Here is a 9904-nt window from a genome sequence, read left to right as displayed (position 1 = left end):
TTCTTTCGTCCACCTCGTGGTTTCTTATCTTTATGTTCAGTTTTACTGTGTCAGTGAGTGACGTAGACTCACCTTTTTTCCAAGATTATTCCTCTGGCCCAGAACATTTCCTTTTAGGGGCAGGAGATACAGATCACTATAGAAAAACACTTGGAGATAGATGTCTCCAAGGTAACACTGTCATTTTTGTGGGCGGCCCTCAACAGCAAGAACCAGTTTCACCCTCTGCTGAGGTAAATGACCTGTGCATTTCCTTAGGTCATTTTCCTTTTCTTCTTGTTTTCTACTGACTGCAGAATAAAACAGCAGAGGGGCGTGGCATGCTAGAGGAGAGCATTTGGTTCCCTTTTGGTTCAGGATGTATTTTGCAAGAACATTCTTATTGGTTTAATGTGGTTTTGAATTTCATTAGGCAATGAAGAGTCTCCATCAAATGTTTTGGGAAGAGTGGACTCCAAAGCCAACTTGAAAACTGAGGTATGGCTGATAATCAGCTGAGCTGAGCTGTAAATGGTGTGCGTACCATTTCACTTTATGCATACATAGACACAGAAGCAGTGTGTAGCTCTCTAGTTTTCACTGTCCTTAAAACAATTCAAATATTGTTATTGTTACACTCTGTGGTGGGGGCAGGGAGGTGGGACAGAGAACCTCAATCATCCCTGTTAAGTGGAAACATCAATTCCATTTGCTCCAACCAGAAACCTAAGAGTCACCCCACATTTAATTCACTGCCAATTCCTACAGGTTCCGTTTCCAAAGTATGACTAAGTCCATCTGTTTGTTTCTGCAGTCACTGTCCTAGTCTAAGCCCCTACTTCAGTGGTGTCCCTGTTGAACTTTCTTTCCCTCCAGCCCCTCCCCCAGCCTGTGATTAACACAGCCCTGAGAGCTGTCTGGAAAAACATAGATTAGGTCATGTCATCACTCTGCTTAAAACTTCCAGTGGCTTCCCATCGTACTTAGAAAAAAATCTAGTTGATCATGGCCCGTGTGATTTACAGAATTTAGTCTTCGGATCCCTTTCCGGCCTGCCTCGTGGCACCCTCCAGGGACACATGATGAGAAAGCAGCAAGCGTGGGGGCTGAACAGTGTGGGGGAGCTCAGCTCACCCCACGGGAGCAGTGGTTAGGCAGACAGGAGGGCTCCAGGGAGGACGTCTGAGTTTGCATTTGAATTTTGTAAGTAGAGTAGGAGTTTACCAGGAGAGAAAGAACAGAATGCCTTCCAGTCACAGAAGCATGTTCGGGACACGAGGGAAGGGCCCGCTGGTGAGTCCGGGCTGTGGTGGTTTCAAGGCCCTGGAGGGAATGGGAAGGGCCTTCTGTGCTGTACTAAGTAGGAGTTTTAATTTAAAGCAGCAGGAGAGCCGTTGATGGAGGAAATGTGAAATTAGATTAATTTTTCATTTTTTGTTTTTAAAAGCTGACATATATTCGTTTTGAGATTTTGGACAGACTTGAAAGTAGACTTTTATATTGTTACAAGATGCTGGGTGGTGTTTTTATTAATTGAGGTTAGTCTTGCCTTCTTGTTATAAAAACCACAGTTAACTTATTTTTTATGGTTCTTTGGACTTTTTAGACATTTGTACCAACAGAGGAAGAGAAAAATCATGAAAGTCCAGCACCATCAGAAAGTCCACGTGGGAGAAAGCCGACCGGAATAAGTAAGCTCCTTTCAGCAGGTGTTCACATCTTTTCCCTTTGCCTGTGCTTGTACCTTTGATTGCAGCTTAAAATCAATAGCCAACTCACAATAATATGCTGACAGGCTATGTGAAATTGCCTCCCACTTTTTTTTTTTAAATCTTTATTGTTGAGAGTATTACAGATGTTCCTCCTTTTCTCACCCCTTGACCCCTCCTCCCCACTCTCATCCCCTCCTGCCTTCCCCACACTGTCGTCTGTGTCCATTAGTTATGATACATACATATAGGTTCTTTGGTTTATCTCTTCCAATCCCCACCCCTCCCCCTTCCCTCTGAGGTTTGTCAGTCTGTTCCCTACTTCTGTGTTTCTGGATCTATTTTGATAGTCAGCTTATTTTGTGCATTATATGTGATAAATAAGTGAGATCATGTGATACTTGTCTCTCTGGCTGGCTTATTTCCCTTAGCATAATACTCTCCAGGTCCCTCCATGTCTCTCAAAGGGTAGGAGATCTTTTTTATAGCTGCATAGTACTCCATTGTGTCAATGTGCCACTGCTTTTTTATCCACTCATCTACTGATGGACACTTGGGTTGTTTCCAGCTTTTAGTGATTTATATAGTGCTGCTATGAACATGGGGGTCCATATATTCTTTCTGACTGGTGTTTTAGGTTTGGGATATTCTAAAAGGTGGGATCACTGGGTCAAATGGCAGTTCCATTTTTTAGGTTTTTTGAGGAAACACCATATTGTTTTCCATAGTGGCTGCACCAGTCTGCATTCCCACCAGCAGTGTACTAGAGTCCCCTTTTCTCCACACCCTCGCCAGCACTCGTTTGAAGATTTGTTGATGTTGGTCATTCTGGCTGGTATGAAGTGATAGCTGATTGTTGTTTTAATTTGTATCTCTCTGATTAGTGATGTTGAGCATTTTTTCATAAATCTCCAGGCCATATGTATGTCCTGTTTGGAAAAGTGTCTATTCAGCTTTTCTACCCCTTTTTTAATTGGATTGTTTATCTTCCCTTTTTTGAGCTGTATGAGTAATTTATATATTTTGGATATTAACCCTTTATCCAATATATCTTTGGCAAATATGTTCTCCCAAAGGTAGGTTCCCTTCTCATTTTGATGCTGGTTTTTTTGCCACTCAGAAGCTTTTTAGTTTGATATAGTTCCATTTATTAATTTTTTTTCTTTGTTTCTCTTACCCTGGGCAATGTATTGATAAAAATTCTGCTATATATGATATCTGAGATGTTGCTGCCTATCTTTTCATTTAGGGTTTTCATGGTTTTATGACTTATATTTAAGTCTCTTATCCATTTTGAGTTTATTCTTGTGTATGGTGTAAGTTGGCGGTCTAGTTTAATTTTTTTGCATATACCTGTTCAGTTCTTCGAACACCATTTATTGAAGAGATTGTCTTTACTCCATTGTATGCTCTTGCCCTTTTTTGCCAAATATTAATTAAGCACCATGTCCTATATTGATTTCTGGGATCTCTGTTCTGGTCCATTTATCTATATGCCTGTTCTTGTGCCAGTACCAGGTTGTTTTGATTGTGATCGCTTTGTAGTATAACCTGATATCCAGTATTGTGATCCCTCTAACTTTGTTCTTCTTTTTCAAGATTGCTGTGTCTCTTTGGGGTTTTTCTTGGTTCCATAGGAACTTTTGTAGTATTTGTTCTAGATCTGTGAAATATGCCATTGGTACTTTAATAGGGATTGCATTGAATCTATGTATTGCTTTGTGTAGTATGGACATTTAAATGATGTTAATTCTTCCATTCCATAAACACGGTATATGCTTCCACTTTTTTATATCTTCTTCTATTTCTTTTTTCAATGTCCTGTAGTTTTCTGAGAACAGGTCTTTTACCTCCTTGGTTGGTTGAGTTTATTCCCGGGCACCTTAATTTTTTTTTTTTTTGCAATGGTAAATGGGATTGTTTTTTTAGTTTCCCTTTCAGAGTGTTCATTATTGGTTTATTGCCTCTCACTTTTAAACTAAGTCAGAGGGAACTCTCTGACGTAATGTTTAATACACGCCTTTTCTTAGGAAGTGTCGATCAGTTTTATGTGAGGTAATTGTTTAAGTGGGACAGCTCCCAACCATGTAGCACAAGGAAAGTGGCTTTGAGCAGACCCTTGATCTGTTCCTAAAATGTGTCTCTGTGCCTTGCTGCCTGTCTAGGTGCTGTTATCACAGCTCATTTCCAAAAGGCAAGTCTGCGTGCAGCCCATGTGCCCACCGCTTCAGCCCCCTCTCAGCCTGGGCTCTGGCCACAGTGCTGGTGACTCCGCCCAAGCTACTCCCAGCCTGCAGAGCCTCCCCCGGTCTCTGCGCCACAGTCGTCACTGGCCACTGCCGTCCTTTTAGGGGAGTGAGTGCCCACTGTCCGGAAGGATTAGGGCAGCAACTCAAACTCTTTGGTCCAGGACCCCTTTACACTCTTAGAATTCATTGAGGACCCCAAAGAGCTTTTCTTGTATGGATTATACCTGTTGACATTTACCACATAAGAAACTAAAACTGAGAAAGTCATAAAATATGCATTAATTCAGTATAAACTCCCTATAAGTTAACATAAATAACCTGGTTTTCATGAAAAATAGCTAGATTTTCCAAAACAAAATTTAGTAAGAAAGGTGACATTGTTTTATATTTTTTTAAATCTCTTCTAAATCTAGGTCAGTGGAAAATAGCTGGTTCTCATGTCTGTTTCTGTATTCAGTCTGTTGCTGTCTGTTGTCTTGGTTGAAGAATATGAGGGAAATCCAGCATCACACATGTACGATTGGATTGTCATAATAGTCTTTTCAGATCATTGTGGGTACGTCATGTGACCTCTGGAAAACTCATTGTACACTCCTGAGTTTAAAAGGCAGAGAGCATCTGAGTATTATGACTGTACCTGGGGCCTTGTGGGCCCCTCACTGGAAGGTCTCAGGAACTGCCAGGCTCCCTCGACCACACTGTGGGGACCACAAGGCTGGAGGAACGGAGATGAGAAGAGTTGTGACAGTGGAGATTGTGTCTGGTTCATACTCCAGTCATTATTTTACGTTTTCTTTTGATTTACACATCAACTAGGAAAAAAGTAGTAGGAACTTTAGAGTACGTGACCAAATTTAAGCTAGTTTTTGTGGTGTCTTTTTGTTTTATAGCGTTGAAATGTCTGTGCAAGTTTGTTGGAACAGTCAGGGTGATTTTTGTTTCAGGTAACAGAAAACCCTGCAATTAGTTGCTTAAATGAAACTTATTCGCTCATTTTTTTCATTCAGTCTGCTAGAATTCTGTGGATCAAGTGGCTTAAATAACAAATACTTATTTCTCACGGTGTAGCAGTGGGGAAATCTGAGTTCCTGGTGCCAGCCTGGTCGGCTTCTGGTGGGCCCCTTCCTGGCTGTGTGCTCACAGGGCCTCCCCGTGTGCGTGGGAGGAGAGAGTCTGTCTCTTTGTAAGGACACTGATTCCATCGTGGGAACCCTACGGCCTCGTCTAAACCTTCCCGGACTCACCTCCAAATACTGTCGCATCGGGGGTTAGATTTTCCATGTGTGAATTTCAGGGGACACAAGCATTCAATTAATAGCATTCACAAAACTGAACAGTAAAGGCAAGGCATGATCCAAGAGTGTAATGGTACCCCCAAAGACACCCCGTCTTCTCCCTGTCCCCAGCAGAGGTCACTGCTTTCTCATCTGTGGTCTCCGAAAAATATCTTTGTGCTATCATTCTTGGCCCAAATCCTAAGACTTACTGTGATTCCGCTCAGGTAGCTGTGCACCCTAAATTACTGTGACCAGATGAATGTAACTTGGTGTTGACTTAACTCAAGGACTCTATTCCTGGGGCAAGAGTGGAGTTGGCATCTCTGGGCCTCAGGCTGGGCTGGGGCAGGTGCTAGGAGAGCGGCCAGAATCTCCTGTAGGGGTGGGATCTAACTTTTCATTCGATGGCCTGTGTCCATTGGGATGATGAGCATTGAGCAGGGAAAGTACTAGGGACATGGGGCGGGGAACGTAGTCTCAGCCCTCAGGGTTTGCCCAGTGGACGTGCAGATGGGGAAGGTGCTGACTGTCATAAATGTGGATTCGTACCTTTTGGGATCAGCTCTGCTGGGTAGGGCCTCGGGGAAGCCCTGGATTTAAGCCGACCCAACCTCTCTCTGCCACCTCCCACCCCTTTAATTGTAGAAAGTAAGATATATAGAAATGTATAATAAAGGTCCCACTCATGAGAACCCACCTTCAACACAATATGTATTTAAACACAGTGACGTGATGATGCTGGCACTGTGCGGTCATTTCCTGTTTGTGCCCAGACTTGTGTTGTGGGTGCCGCTCATTGTCAGCATGCACAGATCGACCTCATCTCTTACCTCAATGGTAAACTAACACCTTTCCCCATGTGTTAGCTGTTTCAGCAGTCTCCAGTTTTTGTCGTTTTTACTGTTAAGAATAAGCTCCAGGGAGCTTCCATATGCAGGTAACTATGTGTTCCCACAAGTAGTTCCATAGAAGTGAATTGGGTGGTCCAAGAATATGTAAGTTTTGAATTTTGATGAGCATTTGTCTCTTCCCCTCTTGGAGCCAAATACTGAAGGACGATTTGATGTGCATTAGGTGGGAAGGACAAAGAGAAAGGCGGCCTGTGAGGACTGTGTATGAGCCCCCCAGGCACGCGTGGTCAGGGTGGGACCGTCCCGGCAGCCTTCAAAGTCTGTGACCTCGGGAGCCTCACAGGCAGAAGCATCTGTCAGGCAGGCCTGGGAGACCACGCACCAAAGTCCCAACAATGACTAATGCGTCCAAAACTCAGACAGGAGCATTCGTTAAAATTTGTATGTACATGTTATAGTACAAATAATGACCGTCCACGTGTTAATTGTCAGAAAGGTGCCGTCTTGGAGGTTCTGCAGGCCTTTGTTCCCCGCGTTGACGTTTCAGACCGCGGTGTTTAGGTGTATTTCCATGAGAGCTGCTTACGCAAAAGGAAGCTGTTTAAAGTGAGCTCTCACTGCTGAGGAGAAACAGTGAGCCTTCTACTCCAAGTTTCCAGGGAATGTAAATAGACCTTTGCTGTTTAGGGGGTGGGATCTAACTTTTCATTCCATGGCGTTATTATCAGATGAAGCGGTGTTACCTGTGGTAACAGTCAGGAAAGGCCCCACCTTTCTCCGGAGCGGCAGCCCCAGCACGGAAAGCACGGGGTGACCCGGGGACCTGCCCTCGCAGGACAAGGCGGCCGCACTCATTCTCTGGCTCTTCTGGTAGTGAGGCAGGATGTGGGTTGGAGAAAGTAATCGATCAGAATTTTATAATTCACAGAGGCAGCCGGCCTGCTCAGCATCATAGTCCTACCCAACTGCCCGAAACATCTCTAAGTTCTCTGTGGTTCTGAAACAATTTTCAATTTCTTTATTTCTCATTTTTGTTTTGAACAGCTGAACTACAGAGGGAGCCTTTGTCAGTGAATGAGTCACTGAAGGTGAGTCCCTGTGACAGCTGAGTTTTGTGTCATTGTTGGGGTAGTGTTGGGTTAGTGTTTGAGGGCGATGGGGCAGGGCACCTGGGGGAGGGGTTGTCTGCATTACTTTAGCATGCTCTCCACTCCAGTTCCACATACTGCCCAGAATTGTTACTTGTCCTTTTCCACGTTCAACTGTATCCACTGATGTCATGAAATATAGTTTTTTACACCCCCCCCCCCCCCAAAAGTCACTCTGAATTCAGCAGCCCTGAATCTAGGCCAATGTCATGAATTAAAACGAAGGAAGCAGAAGGCCCAGGTTGCTCAGACCAGGAAACTCACCTGGTGCATAAATGCTAAGGGAATGCGTCCAAGAATATGAACTCTGTTGTTATGACCAGAGGGCATTGGAAATCAGACGGCAACGTTCTCTGGCGGTGGTGTGGGCGCGACAGATTCCACTTTGAGAGCTACAGTTGACTTGATGTTTGGGGAAAGCTCTTCTGAAGATAGAAAACCATGATGGCCATCTATATATTTCACAAGCAGCTCTCATAATCTCTTTTGTGTTTGAAAGAAAAATTTTTTAAACTTCTGACGGCACTTGTAGGGGACCTGTTGTCACACCAGGAGTGAACATTTTGTAAAATGTTCGCAAACTGCAGGCGGCCACTCCCTGTCCCAAGGCCCTCGGGCCGAGTTCGGGCCCTGTCGTCCGAGGCCTGCCAGGCCCTGCGGACACACCCGCGGGCAGCGGGGGGCTTGCACAGTCGGCTGGATTGTGAACGTTGTAGGATCTTCTGAACTTCCCTCAGTAAAAAAAGAAACAAAATGTACAATTGACAGGGCTTTCCAAAGGGAAATCTTAGGACAGAATGACAGAATCTTTTCGTATTTTTAAGTAAAGAAAATCTTGAGGGATCGTTGGATGGGAAGATAATTCACAGAATTCAGGAATGTTTTCTCTCATTTCTTACTCTTCTGCCATAACCATTTCAAAGACAAGCCACATACACACGGTAGGATGATCATCTGTCAAACAGGCGCTTCTTCAGAAGGGGCTGCTCTGTGCTCTTGAAGTTCTGGGTGAAACTGAAGAGCTTGTACCGGCTCCTCGCGGCCAGGTCAGGGTCACCTCTGTGCTTCTGTCTGCCTTCAAGGCTCCTCAGGTCGTCTGTAAACAACATTTCTGTCGCACGTTAGGTCAGACATGCAGGCTCGAGAACGGATGAGGACGCCCACAGCAAATCTCGTAACAAAGAAGGTGAGTTAACGAATCCCCCGAAGTAATTTTAACAGTAGTTATAATTGCCGCTTGTTAACTGCCTTCTGTGTGCCAGGCCCTGTGTTCACCACTTCCTAGATTTCCTCTCACTTCACTAAGGGACCCGGTGAGGTGAGTGTTGGCGGCATCACGTGCGGAGGTGACGAAAGTGAGGCGTGGGAAGCCCAGTGGTGGCCGCTGGTAAGCGGGGCCTTTGCCCGACCTACCAGAACCGGCCAGCAGCCGCGCCGTGGGCCAGGCCCGTGCACTCCCCAGTGGACGGCCCCTGTGGTTTGTACGGGGCAGAGGTCCGTGTGGAGTGCCGACTGGGTCCACTCTGACTGCAGTCTCAGTTGGGCACGGGTCAGGGATGTCACCTGATGTCTGTGTCCTCCCAGGGGTCAGGCCTCCCGTCCCGACACCGGAAGGCTGCCAACTCCAGAGGGATAAATCTCTTCTCGGAACATAGGCTTGTTCGTTCCTGCTGGTTTTGTAATTCTCTATTCCAAGAGTGAGGAAAGAGGTCTTAACCTCTGATACAATTATTTTTACTTATTTTTTTAATATGTTTATATTGACTTTTTTTAGAGAGAGAAGAAGGGAAAAAGAGATAGAAACATTGATGTGAGAGACATTGATCAGCTGCCTCCTGCACGCCCCCTACCGGGGATGGAGCCCACAGCCCGGGCATGTGCCCTCACCGGGAATTGAACCGGGACCTCTCAGTCCATGGGATGTCGCTCAGTCCACGGAGCCACACTGACCGGGCCAGGCTGATACAGTTATTTTTATGACGTGTTATACCATATGTCAAACCAAAGTCAAGCAGCTATAATTACAAATCCACATGCTCATCACCCAGTTTTAGCATTTCTTAAGATTTACTACATTTGCTTCAGATGCTTTTTAAATTGTCATAGGTACAGTTGAATCCACACTGTGCCCTCTGATCCCAGTCTCCTATCTGCTCTGCAGGGACCCACCCCTCTGCACTTGCCATACGTGTTCCCACACCCAACACGGAGCACGTTGGTGCGTGCTGGTGGAACAGACGTCTCACAGTAGACTTTCTGCGCCACATTTGTCCATTCAGCTGTGTTCAGAAATACTGTCATGATGTGGGTAACTCGTCGCTCTTTAGTGTTCCCTGTGCTCCCCGTTACAGAGTGCTCCCACGCAACCCTACCCATTTCCTCGTCCGTGTGCAGTGAGGCCCCTGGCACTCCGGGTGCAGAATGACTGGGCTGGGAGGTGCCTGCGCCACCTCACTGAGTGTGCCACATTGTCCCTGGTGGCTTTTCAGTTGTTGCCCACGCCTTCTCCCACATTTGCTGCTGTCGTGTGGTTTGAGGTGCTCGCTGACCTGGTGACCAAAGGATGTCCACTCATTTTCCCGTACACGTCTTCACGTTGTGCTGCTGCCCGAGCTGGGTGGAGGTGGCCATGAAGTGTGCGTGGAGAGCCCCGGGGTCCTCTTCCCTGCACACCCCTTACTGCACCCAGAG

At 45.7% G+C, this 9904-nt stretch overlaps 1 protein-coding gene across 2 annotated transcripts in view; it reads left to right on the top strand.

The window, feature by feature from the left end:
- BOD1L1 (biorientation of chromosomes in cell division 1 like 1) overlaps nt 1-9904 on the top strand; it is a 52315-nt gene that overhangs the window by 26921 nt on the left and 15490 nt on the right. For both annotated transcript variants that reach the window (XR_004959305.1, XM_036259482.1), the window contains exons 11-14: nt 413-477; nt 1586-1670; nt 7110-7153; nt 8339-8399. Coding sequence is in view for 1 of the 2 variants with exons in the window: in XM_036259482.1 (XP_036115375.1) it covers nt 413-477; nt 1586-1670; nt 7110-7153; nt 8339-8399 (255 nt within the window). In the remaining variant the exon portion in view is untranslated. The remainder of the gene's footprint in view (nt 1-412; nt 478-1585; nt 1671-7109; nt 7154-8338; nt 8400-9904) is intronic.

This window comes from Molossus molossus, unplaced genomic scaffold (assembly GCF_014108415.1).
Source record: "Molossus molossus isolate mMolMol1 unplaced genomic scaffold, mMolMol1.p scaffold_m16_p_1, whole genome shotgun sequence".
Classification (NCBI taxonomy): Eukaryota; Metazoa; Chordata; class Mammalia; order Chiroptera; family Molossidae; genus Molossus; species Molossus molossus.
This window is presented reverse-complemented; position numbering and strand designations above follow the sequence as displayed.